The 21,495-nt window shown below is 37.9% G+C and overlaps 1 protein-coding gene and 1 non-coding gene across 4 annotated transcripts in view; one reads left to right on the forward strand and one right to left on the reverse strand.

Annotated features, from left to right (window-relative positions):
* The window catches only part of Ints2 (integrator complex subunit 2), a 46,526-nt gene that overhangs the window by 13,169 nt on the left and 11,862 nt on the right, over positions 1 to 21,495 (reverse strand). For all 3 annotated transcript variants that reach the window (XM_051186421.1, XM_051186505.1, XM_051186339.1), the window contains 10 exons: positions 20,599 to 20,825; positions 18,961 to 19,086; positions 13,833 to 13,904; positions 13,627 to 13,741; positions 11,821 to 11,889; positions 9,958 to 10,092; positions 8,232 to 8,408; positions 6,587 to 6,695; positions 3,787 to 3,891; positions 1,625 to 1,789 (listed from right to left, as the gene is read on the reverse strand). In XM_051186421.1, coding sequence (XP_051042378.1) covers positions 1,625 to 1,789; positions 3,787 to 3,891; positions 6,587 to 6,695; positions 8,232 to 8,408; positions 9,958 to 10,092; positions 11,821 to 11,889; positions 13,627 to 13,741; positions 13,833 to 13,904; positions 18,961 to 19,086; positions 20,599 to 20,825 — 1,300 coding nt within the window. The remainder of the gene's footprint in view (positions 1 to 1,624; positions 1,790 to 3,786; positions 3,892 to 6,586; positions 6,696 to 8,231; positions 8,409 to 9,957; positions 10,093 to 11,820; positions 11,890 to 13,626; positions 13,742 to 13,832; positions 13,905 to 18,960; positions 19,087 to 20,598; positions 20,826 to 21,495) is intronic.
* On the forward strand, positions 16,339 to 16,442 carry LOC127221809 (U6 spliceosomal RNA). Its single transcript, XR_007834501.1, has one exon. It is a non-coding gene; the product is annotated as a U6 spliceosomal RNA (small nuclear RNA).

The following is a 21,495-nucleotide window of genomic DNA, read 5'->3' on the forward strand; positions in this document are numbered from 1 at the left end:
CTACATCTGGCTAGCAAACATGAAATAAATATTAAATGGAAAAACTAAATATGTATGAAAAAAGAGCTATCCGAATAATATTCTTCATTTTGATTACATAATGAAATAGCATATTGAAGCTATGAAATTAAATAAAAATATTTTTAAAATTTATTTTTGTTGCCATCATGAACACAGTAACTATCTACACCAAGATGGTCATCATCTGCTGACTACTTAGAGGAAAACATATAGACATGCATGCCTTTCACCATGAAAAGCCAATAGCACCTAAAAGAAATGTAGGAAAAAACTGTCCAAAGCTGGTGAGACACATGTCATCTGTGTATTTGGTTTCAAAATCCATGTGTCAAGGACAATTGGCTTTGCATAATTTACAGTTCCTTCAACTGTGAACAGAAAACAAGACCACAATAACCTCAAGGGCTGGGGAGAAAGCTGAGTAGTAAAACATTGGCCCAACATGCACAAAAGGCCCAGATCAATCTGCAACTCCAAAGGGAAAAGAGAGAAAGATTTAGAAATAACAGCAAACACCTCAAGAACCACAACAACAAAAATTTAGAGTGTATTTGGGTGGGGTGCCAAGGTCAATGTTGTCACCTCAAGAGGAGTAAGGATTATGCAATGATTGTGCAACTGTTTTAAGAAAGCTGAAACGTTTTCTTTTTCTTTTTGGTTTTTCGAGACAGGGTTTCTCTGTGGCTTTAGAGACTGTCCTGGAACTAGCTCTTGTAGACCAGGCTGGTCTCAATCTCACAGAAATTCACCTGCCTCTGTCACCAAAGTGCCCATGTACTGGGACTAAAGACGTGTGCCACCACTGCCCAGCTAGAAAGCTGAAACTTTTTAATACAGTTAATGCAATGTTAATGGGTAGCTCACACTATTTGTACTTGGGGATAATAATCTGGAACATTACCCACTGAGATCAAGTACACTCCCAGTTCTATTGTAATTATTTCTAACCAATTTGGGATTTTTCTAAATCTTTTTAGTGATGTAATACAGAATATGGAAATGCTATAAACATGTCAACTAGATACCCAGCATAGCAAAGAATTGGCTCACAATTCTTACCTTGATTGAAAACAATTGCTTACAATATAGGATTTCAATTAGTCTAGCACTGTTGCAGAATATTTTGTTTAACTATGCAAAGATGTGTTGCATTTATTTATGTAAAAATGTCTTGCTGATTTACCTTGCCTGCCTAAGGCATCTGATTGGTCTAATAGAAGCTGAACAGCCAATAGAGAAGGAAGAGGAATAGGTGGGACTTCTGAGAAGGGAAAGTAAGTAGGAGTAGAAATTTAGGCTCAAGGGAAAAAGAAGAAAGGACAGGGGCCAAACAGTTAGCCAGCCAGATATGGAAGAAGCAAGAAAGTAGGACATAGAATGAAAGAAAGGTAAAACTCCCCAAGGCAAAAATGTAGATGAATAGAAACAGGCTAAATTAAGTTAAAAGAACTAGTGGGATAAGCCTAAGCTAAGGTCGAGCATTCATAATTAATAATGTTTCTGTGTGTTTATTTGGGGAGCTGCTTGGCAGACCAAAGAAAATTCCAACTACATAGTATCTCTTTACAGTAGTAATAAGAGGTAAAATGAACAGTTACCATACCTTCTTGCAGTTGTTTCGGAGAGTGGCTTTTAGCATTACTAGTCAGAAGCATTCGCCGTAACAGCGCATCAGTCCCTGTGATTTCTTCTTCACAGATCCAGTCATCCACAATACACAAATGTGGGTAATTCGTTGCTAGAAGACGCAGTAAAGCTGAATGCAGCCCTTTAAAAAATAATATACATATATCAACATTAACTGGCCTCTCAGTCTCTCTCATAGAATCTTCAGCACTCCTATATTTTTAGCAGCCAGCAGCCATAAAGAACAGAGGTGCTGCTAACAGTGTTTCTCATAACACTGTTCAAGCCCTCTAGCATCAGAAGCTTAAAAAGCCTAATGCATATTCAGAGGGAAGGCACAATGCTAGGAACTAGGGCAGAAACTGCAGCCTGGAGCACTTCTACAGGTGTATACCACAATTTTAGGAATTCTAGCTAGGCCTGGGCTGGAATCTTAGCTATTCAGAAGTTGAGGAAGTAAGATCCTAAATTCAAGGTCTTGCCTCAGCTACACACTGAACTCGGGGTCAGCCTGGCAACTTAGTGAGACATTACCTCAAAACAAAGACTGAAGTGTAAAAAAAAATGACAGAGGACTTGCCTCACATGTGTGAGGGCCTAAATTCAATATGAGTAGCAGAAAGATTTCTTTTTTTAATTTAAAAAAAAAATCTGTTTAGCATTTTAAATAAAAGTCCCCAAGAAAACTCATTCAGAGTATGGCAGGAATGAGCCCTTGCGGCAAATCTTCCCCAGCTTTCTTCACTTGATCCCACTGTGAGACTCTCATCATGAAAGCTGTTTAACATGGCTTGTTTCAGGAGTCCAAGGCAGAAAAAACAAAAACAACACTTCTCAAGTGCTAAGATTATCACATGCCACCATGCCTGACCTAGTACTCTGCTTAGAACTGATGGTCCCACACTCAAAAAGGCACGGTAACAACCCAAAGTGCTACTGAACTTCAAATCTCCAAACATATGCACAACTAAACTACTCCCTACAGGCCAGGAGAAACACAAACCAATCTACATATTGTACTCTTTTCAGTAAAACATGTTAATTGGCCAGTGCTGCCAAATACTGTACCATTTTCTTTAGAAGCAGACTATGTAAAGCTATAATAAACGTTGCCATCTGGCTAACTGTGTCCAATGAAGGCTCATGCTCCTCTTCCACACCAACCACAACAAAGAAAGAGAAGAAAAATCCTAACTTCAAAGTCAGAGGAAAACCACACTGAAAAGTGTGCTTTATGTAGAAAAAAAAACATCAAATTTCTAAAATTAGTATGCATCTATTTAATGATATTTACTATTGAACTATTACATCCATATTAATATTTCATGTAATTTTATGGAGCAGTTTCAAAGAATAAAGTAGATCTACAGGAATTGATATGATACATATCCAAGACTCCAAGAAAAGGCAGAGGGCTAAAGATGTAGCTCAGTGATGTAGTACTAGCTTGATTCATGTAAGACCCTCAGTGCAAATTTCAAGTCATAAAAAGAAATGTGACAATAAGGAGACAGTGTATATTATCACTCATATTTTTAATGTTATCACGTGAATATTTATTATATTCAAACACATGAAACTGATGTTCTCTAGGTCAAAGACAGCCTCCAGCTTTGAAGTAGGACTACTGAGTTCTCAGATTTACAGTACTATGGAAGTAATGTACACCAGGATGGCCCCAAACTCAGAGATCTGTGTTGCCTCAGCCTCCCAAGTACTATGATTAAAGGTTGAACCACCATACCTGGCCACAAATGCATTTTAGATTTGCAAAACTGCAGCTTACAAAAGGGTTATAACCTCATCATAAGATGAAGGGAATTAGAAGTAGTGGGCTTCCATACATTTTGTGTGTGTGTGTGTGTGTGTGTGTGTACCCCAACGACCAAATATCAGCAATTATATCTGGGTCACCTATAAGGAAAAGTGACTTAAAAATGCATGTCAAACTGAAAACAGCTGTGGTTCTCTGAGAGGTGATCTGCAGGGGTAAGGTAATGGATTTAATGAGAGTAGCAAAAAGCACGTTCATTCTTGAATTGTTTACAATTTTAACACTGAACACTTACCACACTTATAGCATAATAAGTAACATTTCTTAACAAACTTTATCAAGAAAAATAAATAAAAAACAAGTACCTCCCAACTCCTGCTGCAGCCCTTGGGCCTGTCGAATAAGGAACTTGATAGGAATCTGGTCCATTAAAGAAGAAGAATATGATTTGGGTTTCCTTTGCATGGAAGCTGTCAGCAAATGACAAAAGTATAAAATAAGAGAGTAACAAAAAAAAAAAAAAAAAAAAATCTTAACTTTCAAAACAAACAAGAATAAAGACAATGTGAAATTACTTTTCATTCACTTAATATGATTGTTTTGAAGATGAAAACAGCTACCAAAATAGTGACTATAAGAAAAAAACAAGGGCAAGTTCTAGAAAATGCCAAGAATTGAAACAAATGGAAAGGAAAAACAAATCATGGCAGGTTTTAGTGCAGAAATGCACTACAATGAAAGAACTCAGTCAAGACTTCCCCACATCTATTTAGGAAAGCCCAAAGTAGTCATGAACACAGACTTAGAGCTTGATAATTCCAGTGCAAATTATAAGATACCATGGTGATAGGGAAAAAAAGGGGGGGGGGGGGCTGGAGAAATGGCTCAAGAGTTAAGAGCACTGGCTGTTCTTCCAGAAGACCCAAGTTCAATTAGCGGCACCCACATGGCAGCTCATAACTATAACTCCAGTTCCAGAAGTTCCAACACTCTCATACAGACACACATGCAGGCAAAACACCAATGCACATAACATAAAAATAAATCATTAAAAAAATAGAAATGAATTAAAACATAAATAAAATACAACACCAGGCATTACAGGCACAGGTGTGTAATCCTAGTACATGGGAGATAAAAGGTGGGATCAGAAGTTCAAAACCATCTTCAGTAAATAGTAAATTTAAAGCTAGCTTGGGCTACCTAAGATACTATCTCTAAAAAACAAAAGGATCTTTGAATACATTATTAGTGATAGCTGGTGATTATCTACTTAAAGGATGTTAAGAAATGTGAATTTGACTTCCTTCTTGCCTATATCCTACCTTTAGTTAGCAACATCTATTCTTTTCCTTTTTAACAAGTCCAAATTAATTTCTTTGTATGCTATTCCATTTTTTGTTTGTTTGTTTGTTTGAGACAGGATTTCTCTATATAGCCTTGGCTGTCCTGGAACTCTCTTTGTAGACCAAGCTGGCCTTGAACTAACAGAGATCTGCCAGCCTCTGCCTCCAGAGTGCTGGGATTGAAGGTATGCTCCACCACTGCCCAGCTAGAATACTTCTTTTGTTAATACTTGGTTTAACTCTAGGATTTACAGCTGTAAAACTTCAAATCGCCAAGCTGGGCATGGTGGTACATAGTACCAATTTACTAAGTACCAGTCAATGAAACAATGAATCTTGTTCTGCTGGTGACCAAGAAGGAAATTATACATACAATGGAAGGACAGAGGAAAAAAGGCAAGAATTTCTTCTCAGGTAATGTGAAGCTGGAAGGTGAGTTAAGCCAGCCATACTTTTAACTACTGAGGCCTGAGACTGTGGTCAGTCATGATGGTTCACACCTGCAATGCAAGCACTCACTTGGGAGGTAGAGGCAAGAGGGTCAGGAGTTCAGGCAAAACTCAGTTACACAGAGTTCAAGACCAGCCTGGTCTATAAGAGACTCTGTCTTGAAAACAAAAAAAACAAATAAAAATTATTTGTGTGATTTTTTTCTTACTAGATAAAGCAGTCTGTTTTGAGATGTTTTTGATATAAGTGTACAGTACTATGCCTAACTTATAACACAGTGTTTTAAGTACAAACTCTTGAAATGCACAAAGAATATTCAAATTTTAACTAAGTAATAAGTGCACAGGAAGTCATTCTTTACTACCACGAATCTTCTTTTGGATGGAGACTTAAATCAATGGTATCCTATAAATATGTACAATTTTTATCTCCTGTCTAAAAGATTTTTAAATGAACATTTAACTAGAATTCATATACACATCTATATACATTAATATACACAGGCTAGAGAGATGGCTCAGAGGTTAAGAGCACTGGCTGCTCTTCCTGAGGTCTTGAGTTCAATTTCCAGCACCATATGGTGGCTCACAACCATCTGTAATGAGATCTGGTGCCCTCTTCTGGCACGCAGGCACATCTGCAGGTAGAACACTGTATACATAATAAATAAATAAACCTTAAACAACATTCAAAAAACACATTAATATACACATACACACTTTTTTTTTTTTTCCAGACAGGGTTTCTCTGTGTTTTTGGTGCCTGTTCTGGAACCAGATCTAATAGACCAGGCTGGTCTTGAACTCACAGAGATCTGCTTGCCTCTACCTCTGGAGTGCTGGGATTAAAGGCAAGGGCCACCACCACCCAGCTCATGTGCTTATTTTTAAATGAACAATGAATACACATGTATGTATTTTAACAGCTACAACATTACAAAACTGGATTCTACTTCAGATTCTACCTCTATAGCCAGCAGGTGGTTACTAATGTTCATTATGCGGATTAAACCAAAGGACAATTAGCAAAGTGCTAAAACGACAACACAATTATTACCGGTAGGAATATATTTGAGGCAAATAATCTTTTGGCTACAGAAAAAAAAAAAAAACTGTCTCAACACTGGGGCATATTCTGAACTTCACAGCCCTGGAAGACAAGCTACCAGACCAGAGAAAGCCCCCTAACCAAGAAAAGCTTTATGAGGAACTAAAGGAGCATCTGAGTACCATGATACAATACAAGTGGTCTGAAATCTAGCCTAAAAGAACTTCCTGGCATCTCTTTACTACCTCGTCACTAGATTTCTCTGGACTATCAGATTCATCGTGAACAAACTACTGGACCCACTGAGGTCTGGTTGACTTACCTAAAGTCTTTGTGTTTGCCAGGAGCGCTTCCTCATAAGAAAGGATATAATAGAGCACCAAAAGCTGCGCCGTGATACTGAAGCGCTGATTAAGGCGGACGCTGTCACCCTAAGGGGATAGGAAAACTGTTAAAATACTAAACCACAAGAGCTGCTTTCTTTTTCATTGTGAAACAGATTAGCCAGTGCTGCTGCTCCAAGCACAACGGGACTGGGAAGAGGACTGCTGGATTTAAGATGAGGAAAACCCACAACCAAGGGGATGCAACACTGTAAAGGTAGTGGTCCCACCAACCTGTCACCTAACTAGCAGTGTATGTGCAGGTAGAGAATTCATGACTGCCCGAGACTTCAGCTCAGCTCCATTCTCACTGTTGACATAGCCTTCTTGAATTGCTATCTGTCCATCTACCTGTTCATCTGTCTAGACCCAGTCCTGCCCTTTGCGTCTATAGCTTCCACCATACCTCATTTCTGCAGCTCAACAACAACTCAGCAACAACATCTGCAGCATCAATCAGTTATCCCAGACTCTTTTCATCTCTCAAGTCTGCCTCTCAGGCCTCTTTGAAATGCCTTTAATTCTGCTATGGCCTTTTTAACACCTTTCAAACCATTATATAATATGCATATAGAGAGAGTTACTGTGTGGTGTGTGATGAAAGCTCTGATCTGAGGGTTAATATTAGTAAATAAAAATGCAATAAAATAACTTGTATTTGCCTCAGTTAAATCAATAAGAAGAATGGGACTGCTCAAAAAATTGTTGCCAACAAAATTGCCATACTTTGTGCATTTATTTTACTCAATAAATCTGGTGTGGAATAAAGAAAAGAAAAAGATGAGAAGAAAATGTCACAAGACTTCAGCTACTATTTCTCAATAGTACTACCGTCAGGCTGTCTGAAAGACTTACAGGAATCAAAGTACTATATGAAATTACCATGAAGAAAACAATTCATTAAATAGATACTGTATATTTAACTGTGTCTGTGCAAACTGCCACTTTTTCCTAGCAAAGTAAGGGAAAAGATTTTCACCAAACTTTGCATCATTGAATCCAGATGTATTTGATTCCCAGGAATCTTTGATTCCCAGGAAGCTAAACAATATCATGTTAGATATGTTGAAATGTCCCATGGTCCTTTAGCAAATACATAATCTTCAAGATACTCATTATACTTTAACAGGAGGCTTCAAAACAACTCCTTGAGCTGTACATGGTAGGAAAAGCCTGTTATTCCAGGATTCAAGAGGCTGCAGCAGCAAGATTATGAGTTTGAGATCACCCAGGCTACAAAGTGAAACACTCTCTCAAAAACTATTCATTGACGAATACATACACAAAAGAAAAATAAAACAAATAATTCTTTTAATTAGAAGTAGAAAAGAACTCTTCAATAAGTACTGTTCGACAAACTACTGGGAACTAATACTACTATATAATTTTTATTAGTGAGCTAATAAAATTGAAACTCATTTGTATGTACATAATATTATGTGTTTGCAATTGTGTGTGCAAGTATACATACCGGTGCATTAACCTTATTTTGAAATAAGAATTACCTATAAGACTTCTAAGGAGAAAAAAATATGGACTAAGACAAAAATGTAACAGATGTAAAAGAAGCACTATTTGATTTACCCCAATAACTTCCTGGAAAATGTTGAGTATCTCCTGTTCTGTGACTGGCTGATTTGTGGCTTCAGGATTAGATTTAGATGCAGGAGTAAGTATAGAGTTTATGTACACATCAATCAGAGGAAGTAGCTGAGGGTGGAGTGGAGTGGAGGTTTCACACAGCTGTCTGTAAATCCAGTCCTAGAAAAAAAAAAAAAAAAACAATAAATCAAGGCACCCCCCAAAAAGAGAGCAAACCTGTAGAGGCATGTATAGCTTTCCATTGTTTTTCAAATCAGTGTACTCAGCATTAGTTTTGGGAGCTAAAATATACTACCTCTTTTCATAATTAGCTTTGGCTTAAAAGTTATTATAATTTAACCAAAAAGACTGTCCAGAGAAAGATATGCCTAAGATGTCGAGAAGCCTGGGCTTTGCATGTAATCAGCTTTTGAACAGTCCTGACTCTATATTTAAAGATCTGTATGTATTATAGAAGACTTCCCAGCAGAAGGGGACTGTGGCAGGAGGCTATTTCTTCTGAGAAACACCTTGATTGAGAAAGTGGCTTAGGCTGGGCCATGCCTAAGGTAGAGGCAGGTAGATCTCTGAGTTCAAGAGAAACCTGGTCTACAGAGAAGTTCCAGGACAGCCAGGGATATACAGAGAAACCCTGTCCAAAAACAAAAAAAAAAAAAAAAAAAAAAAAAAAAGGAAAGAAAGAAAAGTAAGGAAGTGTCTTAGGTAAGTACTAATACAGGACTACCACTTAACAATTGATGAGTAAATTGATGAGTAGAAGGCATGTAGAAATGTGCGATATGCCTCTAGACTCTTAATCCATAGCTGTTTTACTTGATAAAAAATACAAAAAGAAGCAAAAAATGCAATCTTGCTGAAAAGTAATAACTTCATTAATCATCAAAACAAGAGCACCTGGGGGATATGCCATACAGAAGGTACAAAAATAGGCATTAATCTCTTGGGTTTAGAACTTCTCTCTCTGGAAGACCTTTTAACTTTTTGATATAAGCAAAATACAAAAGCTGAAACTTTTATAAGTTAGGCACTGGCGATGCTTGTGACAAACTGGGAAACAGCCACAGTAGAACTGGTGAACAAAAGTAAAATTTAGAAAATGGGCCAGACATGTTAGTGCACACCTAGAGCCCTAGCACTTAGGAGGGGAAAGCAGGGGAACCAAGAATTCAAGGCCAGCCTCAGCAACAAATCCAGTTCAAGAACAGTTCAGGCTACATGAGAATCTGTAGCAAACAAAACAAAATATGTAAAAAAAAAAAAAAAAAAAAATGGCAATTTCTTAATAAGTGTTAAATGAAGTAGTTAAATGCCATTATTGAGAATTTAAGTGGAAAAATAATAGTATACTTTGTTTATTTTTGTTTTTGATTTCTGAGACAGGGTTTCTCTGTGTAACAGCCCTGGCTATCCTGGAACTCACTTTGTAGACCAGGCTGGACTTGCACTCACAGAGATCCACCTGCCTCTGCCTCCCGAGTGCTGGGTTTAAAGGCATGTGCCACCAATGCCTGATTCTAACATCATACATTTTGTAATTAAGTTATAATATTGTTTTGAAATCTGAAATTGGGTTCTTAACTAAATAAATAACTAGTAGTTTAGCTTATTATCAAACATTCTATATACAAACCAGAGGAAAGAACAATAGTAAACAAACCAAGAACTAGTGAGGAATAACTGAGTTTAAAATCTAAGAGTAAAGTCATACTTTTATTGACACTTTGTGCTTGGTAAAGGATCGACTCCTGAGAAGCTGGTAAATACAATGAATGGGCAGAAACCCAGTAATGTTGGCACTCAGGTTGCTGGTGACAGGGACTCGAACTGCATGAGCTGTGACAACCTAAAAGGGAAAAATAACATTAAGACACATAAGATAACAAATAGAAAATTAGTTTGAAAGAAGGTATAGTGTACATAGACTACCACCATTAGAAGGCCACCAACACTTAAATGTAGTCCATGAGGATGAATGAGGAGAATCAACTGGTACAAGCCTTAAATTTTTATTTATTTATTTATTTGTTTGTTTATTTATCTTGCTTTGTTTTGAGACAGGTTCTCACATAGACTCTTTATATTTCTCGGGACCATGACACTGAACTCTTGATCCTCCTATTTCTTTGCCCTGAGTGCTAGGATTACAGACATGTGCCTGAACATTTTCATGATTTCTAAGTGACAAAAAAGTAAATTATGTATGGCAACACTCATCTGTAATCTCAGCCACAAGAAAGACTGAGCATGAGGTTCATAAGTTCAAAACCATCATGAACAACTTACTGAGACTTAATCTCACAAAGGCTAGAAATACACTTATCTCAGTGTTAGGATGCTTGTCCAGCATGTACAAATTCCTGAGTTCAATCCCCAGTGTAGTTCCTAGGTAATATGTATACACTTAGGAACTAGTACAGATCTCTAATTTTCTACTTATTTTTTACACAAACACATGTAAAGGGCTTGAGATACAACAGCAGCATAGCGTACAAAGGCTGATGGTTCAATTCTTCAAAGAAACTACAACTAAAAACAAGTAAACAAACACACATGTAACAATGTTAGAAATATAAAACTTAGTAGCTAGGCTAATTGACTCTAGAGAAGCCCCTTTACCTTTCAAATCTATTTTTTACATGTGTCTTGAGGGTTGCTATGAGGGCTAATTTTTTTCTAGGAGTTATGAGCTGGGCCTGGTTGCCCACTCTTGAAATCTCAGTCTCAGGAGGCTGGGCAAGAGGACTGCAGAATTCAGAGAGTTTATAGCAAGCTTGGCCTATATAATAATTTCCAGTCCACCCAGAGCTATAGAGTTAGGAGTTTGTCTCAGGAGGAAATATATATTCGCACACATATATGTGTGTATGTGTATGCGTGTGTGTGTGTGTGTGTGTGTGTGTGAATTGGCAAATGAATTTGAGAACTAATTTTTCTTTTAGAAGTACTTTACTGAAAAGAAAAATTTTCTTGGATTTACCCACAGACAAGGGTACTGAAGCCACATAAATGTAAACAAAGGAATAAGGCTAGTTAGTAATCTAACTACAAACACTTTGCAACCTAAAGACTTCACTAGGGCTCTGTTTTCACATTATATTTTTGATTGTGAGCCTAGTCTTTAATGACTGAGCCATCTCTCCAGGCTTTTTGTTTTGTTTTGTTTGTTTATTCAAGACAGTGTTTCTCTATATTGCTTTGAAACCTGTCCTAGAACTAACTCTGTAGACCAGGCTGGCCTCGAACTCACAAAGATCTGCCTGCCTCTGCCTCCCAAATGCTGGGATTAAAGGCGTGCACCACCAACGCCTGGCTAAAGGCTCTGTTTTCTCACAGCAATCCAAATGGTTAGCCCACAGGAGTACATCACCAGGATCTACAACACACTCTTAAGCACCCAGTTAAAGTTCTCAAAAATATATCTCAACACATACTGTTTTATAATGAGTTACTTAAAGTAAATTATTAATAGAGAGTTAAAAGACGAAATAAATTATCACTATAATTGAAACGATGAAAAAAGACTTTATTCTTTGACGTAGTTTAGTTAGTAGCTAAGGACAAAAGGAAGTACCTGCTCAGTAAAGATTTCCTGTGTGAAGATAGTCTTCATCCTGCTTAAGGAGCTTGGCTTAATCACAATCTAAAATAGTAAAAAGAGTTCCATCAGAATGAAAAACTGTATGAAATGCATTTACTCCCATGAATTTATTACCCAAAATGGGTTATGATGCACAATATTCATGTTCAAAAGTTAAACTACTTTTCTTTCACCAGTGGCTTCTCAAACATGACATTAAGGGACACAGAAGCAGAACCAATATAATATATACTTAGTAAAAGGGGTGCACATGTGTGCATGCCTGTAGTCTCTGGCACCTGGGAGGAGGAGGCGGGAGGATCACTAGACCCCAGGAGATCAGGAATAACCTGGGCAATATAGTAATCCCTTCTGTCAAAAATAAAGGTAAGATGTACTTTACAATTACTTAATAAATAATACTAATTACTGGCACTAGCTAATAGCTATTGCTACTAACTACTAGTGGATAGAGAAGGTTTATCCAATGAATGGAGACAAAAAACATACATATTTCCTAAACATACTTTGTTATACACATGACACTACACAGCAAGTTTTTCAAAAAGAATAAAATTAAAATCAGTGCAGAACTGAGGTACATATAACTCAGTGGAAGGGTGCTTGCCTAGTATAAGTAAAGCCCTGTGTTTGTTCACTAGTACTGAAAAAAAAAAAAAAAAAAGATTTAAATGTAAAGCATGAAGCCACAAATAAACTAGAAGAAAGTCTAGTAAGCTGAGTGTTATGACTCCCGCCTACAGACCCACACTCCCATGGAATAGTAAGGGGAACCACATGAAAGTCTGAGCCAGTCTGGATTACAAGGTAAGACCTTGTCTCAAAACAAACAAAACAAAACAAAAACTGGTTTTACTAATAGTCAACAAGATATAAAACAAACTGGACCATTCTCTACCAATCAAATACGCAGGCCAGACATGGTGATGTACACCTTTTAATTCTAGCACTCAGAAATCAAAGGCAAGCTGATCTCTGTGGGTTTGAGGTCAGCCTGATCTACATACCAAGTTCTAGGATAGCCCGAATTATATAAGGAGACCTTGTCTTAATAAATAAATATAAAAGCAAAAATTAAAAAAAAAAATGGGGCTGTCTAGGCATGGTAAGATTTTAGGAAACCAAGGGCTCTCATATACTAATGTGAACAGTGAAATTGGGAAGAGCTCTACAAAAAATAATCTGACAGTATTCAACACACTCATAAATAACAAATAACACAATTATATACAAGTAACTGCTTGCTACAGAAGTACATGAAGATATAGATGTGTGACTACCTCTGTATATATTTACATAAATGAATTTATTCAATTAAGCTTTATAATAAATTAGAAAATCTACATAGGAAATTAAAAACCCAGTCAAACTAGCATGAATTGCAGGCCAGCATGTCTCAAACAACAACAACAACAACAACAAAGAAGAAGGCTAGAAAGATGACTCACCAGTGGACTGTTCTTGAAAAGGACACAAATTTTGTTCCTAACACTCATGTCAGGTGGCTCACAACAGCGCCAGAGGTTCTCATCCCTCTTCTGGCTTCTATGGGCAATTGCATTACATGTGTATATATGCCCACACAGACAGACATACATACACAAAATTTGAATAAATGTTCTAAACATTCCTATTTTCTAGAAATTCCTTAATAAAACTTCAAAGTAGCAAACAACTAAAACTACTTAAATGAACATAATGTATTTATTTTCTACTATGACAGAATGTCTAGACACCCTTTCTTTCTTTCAGGAAAAAAAAAAGATTATTAAAAATTACCTTCATCCCCAAAGTGGAACAGACTAAGTCAATGATAGCACTAAGCTGGTTGCTATGGAAATACATGGCCACCAATAACAGCATCTCCCCAAAAGAAGCGGAAACACCTGATGTACTGTTAAAACAGAAAAGAAACTATAAATTTCCAAGATGGGGATAAACAAGAAAGCTTTCGTTCCCGAGTGAACACGTAACTGCCTCCTTACCTCTCAAAGTACGCCTCTTCTTTGATCATCCAGCTAAGCCACACCACCATCAGCTGCTCCTGCTCTGGTGTGCTAAAGAGAAACCACCGGCACACCCATGAGCCAGCCATCAAGCAAGAACACAGTCTTTCTCATAATATTTCCCCCTTATTTTTAAAGACTTATTTACTCTTATTTTAAACATATGAAAAGTTTGCCTACATGTGTACATATGTACCATGCGCATGCCTGGTGTCCTCGGATGCTCTGAACTAGAATTACAGATGGGTGCTGGGAAGTGAAACCAGGCCTTCTGCGAGAGCAGCAAGTGTTACTAACCACTGAGCCATCTCCCCAGCCCTGGAGTTATTTTTTCCTAGGAATTATTTTCTCCTCTATTTTGAAATACCAACTCAAACTAATGATTTGCTAAACTGGATTATAATTGAAACGAGATAGTTCTAGAACTCAAAGATAAGGCCTTTGGCTTCATGAATCTGAACTATCAAAACCTCCTTAAGTCTTAGTAACTATATTTGAAAGCTAGATAGAGTGGCATACCCTCTTATTCCTTGGAAAAACAAAGGTCTCTGAGGTTAAAATGTTAAAAGAACTATACTAAGAATGATCACTTGCTTCATATAGGAAAAAAAAAAAATCTAGTGTTATAACGTAAGCATCAGCTGGGCCAGATTTGGTAGCTCAACCTTTAGTCCCAGCACTTGGGAGACAGAGGCACAGAGATCTCTGTGAGTTCAAAGCTAGCCTGGTCTACATAGTAAAACCCTGTCTCAAAAAAAAAAAAAAAAAAAAAAAAAAATCCACGCACAAACAAAATAGAACAACAACAACAAAAGATCTTAGGCATTAAAAACTCAAAAACCAACTAATTAACGAATCTCTTTTTTTCAAATTTAATTTATGAAAATCTTTTGAGTAGAATTTTAAACTTTAGACAGAAATATTATTACTAATCATAAAGATAAGAACGTGAGCTTTACCATATATGAAAATGGTTATGAAAAATGTAAAAGTAATAACTTCTTTTAAATTTTTCTTTTCTGCTGGGTGTTGGTGGCATACACCTTTAATCCCAGCACTCCAGAGGCAGAGGCAGGCGGATCTCTGTGAGTTCGAGGCCAGCCTGGTCTACAGAGTGAGTGCCAGGACAGGCTCGAAACCAATACAGAGAAACCCTGTCTCGAAAAAAAAAAAAAAATTTTGTCCATTTATTTATTTGTGGAGAAGTAGATGAGGAGGTGTTTGCACCATGGCATATGCGTAAATGTCAGAAGACAACTTTCAGGAATCGGGTCTCATCTTTCCCAGGTGAGTCCCGGGAATCCAACTCAGGTCATCAAGCTTGGTGGCTAGTGCCTTTACCCACTAAGACATCTCACCAGCCCAACAGTAATAACTTCTTTAAAACAATTATTAGATTTAAAACTAAAAGACACAGTTTGACTTAGACTTGTACAAAAAATGTCATGGTTCCCTTCCACTTTACTGCAGGAAAATAAGTAAAATACAAAGCAACTAAACTGTGCTTTTCCCACTGCTCCAAACAAAAAAAAAAATTTAAAAGGTCATTTATACTTATACATTATACTATAATCAGTAATCCTTCAATCATTCCACTAAAGCAGGACAATGCTCTACGGGAGAATGCCTTGAGGGCTGGCCAGACCGTGGTGGGACTCCCATCTGTGCTTTACTCATAGTATGATCTTAGACACAAAAGTTTATCCTTCTGAACTTTAGTCCTTCTACCAACTAAGTATGACGCTACAGAGTAATGAGAACTAGAGGTAATGAGGACTTGGCAGGGAGGGCTAGAAGCATATAGCTAACATCACTTTTGATATGTATTTAAGGGTTGTTTGGTTGGCTGGTTGGTTGGCTGGCTGGTTGCTTTTTCGAGACAGGGTCTCTGTGTAAAAGTTGTGGCTATCCTGGAACTGGTTTTGTAGATCAGGCTGGCCTTGCACTAACAGAGATCCACCTGCTTCTGCGTCCCTAGTGCTGGGATTAAAGACATGTGCCACCACCACCTAGCTAACATTATTTATTTTTAATTTTACTAATATTATACTTTCTTGAACAGCACTAAAATCACATTAAAAGAAATTTCTAGGCCAAAAAGAAGGCTTAGGGAGCAAAGCACCTGAGTTTGACCCCTGGGGCCTGCCATTAGGAAGGAAAACTGACTCCCATAAATTGTTCTCTGATCTCAACACACATGCATGCTCACACACATACACATGTACACACAAAATAAATAAATGCAATAAAAAAAAAAACCTTTAACAAAAGGGTCTTAGAGAATATCAGTACCCCTTCAATAAAGCAGTGGCTACTATAAAGAAGAAATAATCAATCAAAGACCAAACATTCCAGTGTTTGGGAGTTAAAAGCAGAAAAATTGGGAGTTGAAGGACAATCTCAACAATACAAGTTGTGTCAGAAAAATAAAATAAAGAAAGGAATCAAAGAACAAAGTGAGAACGCTTAGAAAATAAACACTGCCATGCTTGTTTCAGTAGCACATATATTAAAATTGGAAAGACACGGAGATTAGCATTGCCCCTGCACAAGGATGACTCGAAAATTCGTGAAGCGTTCCATATTTGGCGGGACTTTTGAAGTTGAATTATATATTGATTTATGAGATGAACATGAGACTTTGGTGGTGATAAGGAGTAAAACGTTATGATTTAAAATGATGCTGTATTTGGGTATCAAGGTGACAAGAGATAGGGTTGTGATGACTAATCTCAATTTTCAACTTATGAAATCTAGAATACCCAGGAGATGGGCCTTTGTGTATACCTCTAGGGTATTATCTTGAGTAAGCTGATGGAAGTGGGAAGGCCCACCTATTGTAAGTACAATAGGCTGGGGCAGCTGAGGACAGGGTGAGCAGAGGGTAAACATTCATTGCGCTCTGCTTCTCGACTATGGATGGAATGTGACTAACTTCTTCCAAGTCCCTGCTGCTGCTGCTGTCACATACTGTCACCTTGCATTGTGAAGCGAAATAAACCCTTTCTACTAAAAAGAAATAAACACTGCACATGAAGACCAAGGCTGAGGGTGAAACAGTTTCTTCCTGGAATGGTGAAAATATCCTGTAATTAGATTATGGCAATGATTGTATAACTACACTAAGAACACTGAATGGTAACTAAAGTGTACAACTATGTAAGTTAATCTCATATGTTTTATGGCAGTTTTTCCAAAGCACAGAAAAGAGTATAAAATAAGAAAATCCCATGATCTTCTCTGAAAGAAGTCACACAAGAGGAGTGCTAGATAAAGAAACACCAGGGAAGGACATTACCAACAAATTAATTCAGGAACAGTTCACAGAACTAAAGGACATCAGTTTCTAGTAGGTGAGAACCCACTGTGTGGTGAGAAAGATGGATCAATACAAACTTGGGCAGGATGATAGGTGCATGTATAATCCCAGAATTGGAAGGTGAAGCAGAGAGGTCCAGCACAGCCAGGAAGACTGCCTCAAATAAACAAAATTCAAAACAAAACAAGCAAAAAGACATTCAGAACCAACATTCTCATCCAGAAATTTCAAAACCATGGGAGAAAGAGCTAACCCTACATGCTTGCACAATGAAATGCAACTCCCAAAGAGAGCAGGAATTGTGATGAAGCTAGGAAATGACAACACACATGAAGTTAGGAAGACAATGGGACACACACTTTCAAAATCCTCCAAAGAAAGTACTTCCTGATTAGAACTCTACATGCCATTAGCCAAATGTCAGAATAGAGGCATTTTCAGAAATCCACCCCTGCTCTGAAGGATTTGCTTTCTAAAGATGCAAATGAAGAATTCCTATGTACAGCTGCAAAACACTCTGTACAGAGGGATCCAGGTAAGACTGGAGTAGACAACAGTGCCCTAGGCAAGATTTCTGAGAAGAGTAAACAGACTGTCTAATGAGTCAGATTGGGGCCAGATGAGATTTAGCTACATTTTGTTTCTTTGTTGTACAGTTTTGTGTGTCTGAGGTTTTTTTTTTTTTTTTCCCCTTCATTTTTTGTTTTGTTGTTACTGTTTTTTGAGACGGAGTCTCATTATGTAGCCTAGACTAGCCTCAAACTGATGGCACTGCCTTGGTCTCCTGTGGGCTGAGATTAGAAGCATGAATTACCACAACCAGCAAGATTTAGTTTTGCAGATGGTGGTGGCTCCCACCTTTAATCCCAGCACCCAAGAGGCAGAGGCAGGCAGATCTCTGTGAGTTCAAGACTAGCCTGGCCTACAGAGGGAGTTCCTGGATAGGCTCCAAAGCTACAGAGAAACCCTGTCTCAAAAAATAAAAACAAAACAAACTATTATAACTATACTAAGATAACAGAAGGAAAAGAAGAAAAAGAAGATATACAGTGTGTTTCCAGATAGAGAGAAAAACAAAAAAACAAAAAAAAAAAAAAAACTAATTGTTCATCTTTGAAAATGGGAATTCAATTAGCTAATACCTAAAAGTATCATCATCTATGAAGACGTGTGGGCCAGTGAGAGCACTCAAGGGGTAAAGGCATTTGCCACCAACCTGATGACCAGAGTTTCATCTTTGAAGCCGACACAGTAGGAGAGAAGTGACTCCAGCAAACTATCCTTTGACCTCCACACATGCATCAAAGCACTAGTGCATAACCACACCGCACCCACACAGACATACACACACACACACACACACACACACAAGGAACTAGACACAAAAAATAAACAGGTAATAAAGATTTTAAAAAGATTTTAAAAACATTTTAAACAATGTACTAGTAAGACCCAAAATTACTCAAGAACTAAAAGATACCACCTCCAAGGAAGGAAAAGTGGGGAATGAAAGTTACTAGCCTTCAAAAGCAATCTGACTGCTTTAAGCAATGGATGGCATTTAGATGCTAACACCCTTCATTGAAGGAGACCATGACTGTCCATGCCTAGGCCAGTCTCTGTGGTTAACTTTTAATAACATGCTACATACCCTTTCTGGTGACAGCATATGTGCTAGACAAACATACTACCTACACTATAGGCTCACCCCCCCACCCCGTACATACATTTTGATAAATAAATAAAAGCACATTCTGGAAGAGTAGAGGAACTTATATAGTAAGGTACCTGACAAGTGTAGAAAAGGCCAATAGCATACAGAAAGACAGGGAAACAAATCGAACCCCAGCTGGTGTGGCAGGAGGGCGGCTGGTCATTAACTGCAACAACTGCTCAGCTTCTTCTTCAGTAGGTCTGAAAGGGGAAACACAATGGGGTTTACATTTATTTATCTACTTTTAGTTCAGGAAGGAAGCAAGTGGATTTTCCAACATTTAAATCCTTCAAGTACAAACTTTTTAATGTTACTTATAAAAGATACATTCAATTACTTATTTTGTGTGTGTGTCTGTGTGTGTGTGGTATAATATGTGTGGAGTGTACATGTATTGTGTTGTATGTATGGTGTATGATAGTACACAATGTATGGGTATTTGTGTCTAGGCACACATGCAGGAGAGCAATATGACAATATTGCCTTGAGGCAAGGTGGGCCCTGAAGTAGAAACTAGTTGTTCCCACTAGACTTTTGAACAGAAAGTTCTGGAGACAGTTATATATCTCTACCTCACAATAGTGAGGTTGTGGGCATGTACAGCCATGCTCAGGTTTTCAGGTGAGTGTGAGTGCTGTTCAAACAAAAGTCATCGTGATTGCAGTGACTGCAGAGCAAGCATTCTTTTTTTTTTTTTTTCTCTCTTCTTTTTTTGGTTTTTTGAGGCAGTGTTTAGCCCTGGCTGTCATGGAACTCACTCTGTAGACCTGGCTGGCCTTGAACTGACAGAGATCCACCTGCCTCTGCCTCCCAAGTGCTGGTATTAAAGGCATGTTGCACCCCCAATGCCCAGCCAGAGCAGGCATTCTTTTTTCTTTTTTTTTCTTTTCTTTCTTTTTTTTTTTTTTTTTTTTCCTATTCAGTTGGATAAAAAGAGAAAGCATTCTTAACACTGAGCCATTACCCTATACTTTCATCATTATTGGTCAATTCTCTTTCCAATTGTCTGCATTTTAATGGCATATGGATTTATCACTGAAAAAATGGAAAACAGAATTACTTTGCCTCTGCAAAAAACAAGCAGGATTCAGTGCCAACAGACTTTAAAGGTAGTAATAGCCGAGGTCACATTCATGACAAGCTCACGTCACTTATGTGTCCTGCAGAGCTCACAGCACCTTATACTTTATAGAATTATGGGGCTAATGGATTGTAATAACTTAAATTTAAACCAAATTTCTGGGCTATCATTTGCTTAATTAAACTGTCAGACCTGAAAGGCACATGAGACACATACAGGAATATTCCAATACCAGCTGAGGACACTATTCAGAAAGATTTGATGCAGTGACTTAGGATCTTGTGCTAAGAACCACATCCTGTCAATTCTAAAACAGAGGAGTCTTTACCTGACCCTGTGGATCACTCACAGGTCTCTTAGGAGTATCTTCTTAAACTGGTAAAATCACAGGGTCCTTTACTATGATTAAAAACTGACAAAGTACTCTCATCCCTCTAATATCTGCATAATTCTATTTGTAATCAGAAACTACATCAAAATATTCCTTAAAGACAGTTGGACTTAACATCTTTAATCTTGACATAGCTGGTAAAATTAAAAGCCTGAGCCTCTTAGTAAAAAAGTCTTTGGCTCACTTCTCTGAGATTAGAAACAAGAAAAAGATAAAAAGGTAAAATATGAAATTGAGTACTTGAGTCCAGCAATCCCCATCAAGGCACAGTATAGACGTAAGAGTGCGCTGGCTTTCACAACATGCTCTTCCTTCAGCCCCGAGTACACAGATACAGTGGGCTCCATATCCACATCGGCTTCTTCTACAATACGAGTACTCCTCACTGTAGGAAGAATGCCCATCAACTCCAGAAGAAGCTGCCTCCTCATCTGCCACAGGACAGAACCGCTGGTCTCTCTTTTTCTCTGTAAGAATTGTGAATTGGCAAAGGAAGAGAGAATAGAGCATTTACTAAGTAAAAAGGAAACTGAACAAACCTCTCATCACATGAGCACTTCATGAAGAGCCTGTCATAACTGCAGTTCCATTTTAACAAGTCAAGAAAACTCAAATTCTATTCATCTACTCACCCCATTTTGCACTGATTGCAGAGGAAAAGCTAAATTGATGCAAACTGAGTTGTGAATAGTTATTTAAATAGTACTTTCATCTGGGTGTAGCAGTCTACTCCTGTAAATCTTAGCACTGTGGAGGCAGAGACAGGAGGAGAGCTGCTAGAAGCCAGGCCAGCCTACATAGCAAGTTCCAATATAATGAGAGCTATAGAACAAAAAGGAGATGGCTCAGGAGTTAAGAGCACCCACTGCTCTTGTAAAGGATTCGGGTTTGGTTCCCACTCCCACATTGGGACTTCTAACACATCAGGTGGTACAGCAGCAGCACTTGGTGTCTGGAGAACCTGAAAGCCGCAGCTCTAGCTCACTATTAATTATGCGCATTGTGGTGCGTTGGTGAACCTCTTTGAACCTAAGTTCCTGATTGACAAGGAAATAAATATTAGTATTATGTACCTTGAATGATACCATAATTAAGAGTTTATAAATCTATAACCACCATCCCAGGCCCAGCTCTTCA

This window comes from Phodopus roborovskii, unplaced genomic scaffold, assembly GCF_943737965.1.
Source record: "Phodopus roborovskii unplaced genomic scaffold, PHOROB, whole genome shotgun sequence".
NCBI lineage: Eukaryota > Metazoa > Chordata > Mammalia > Rodentia > Cricetidae > Phodopus > Phodopus roborovskii.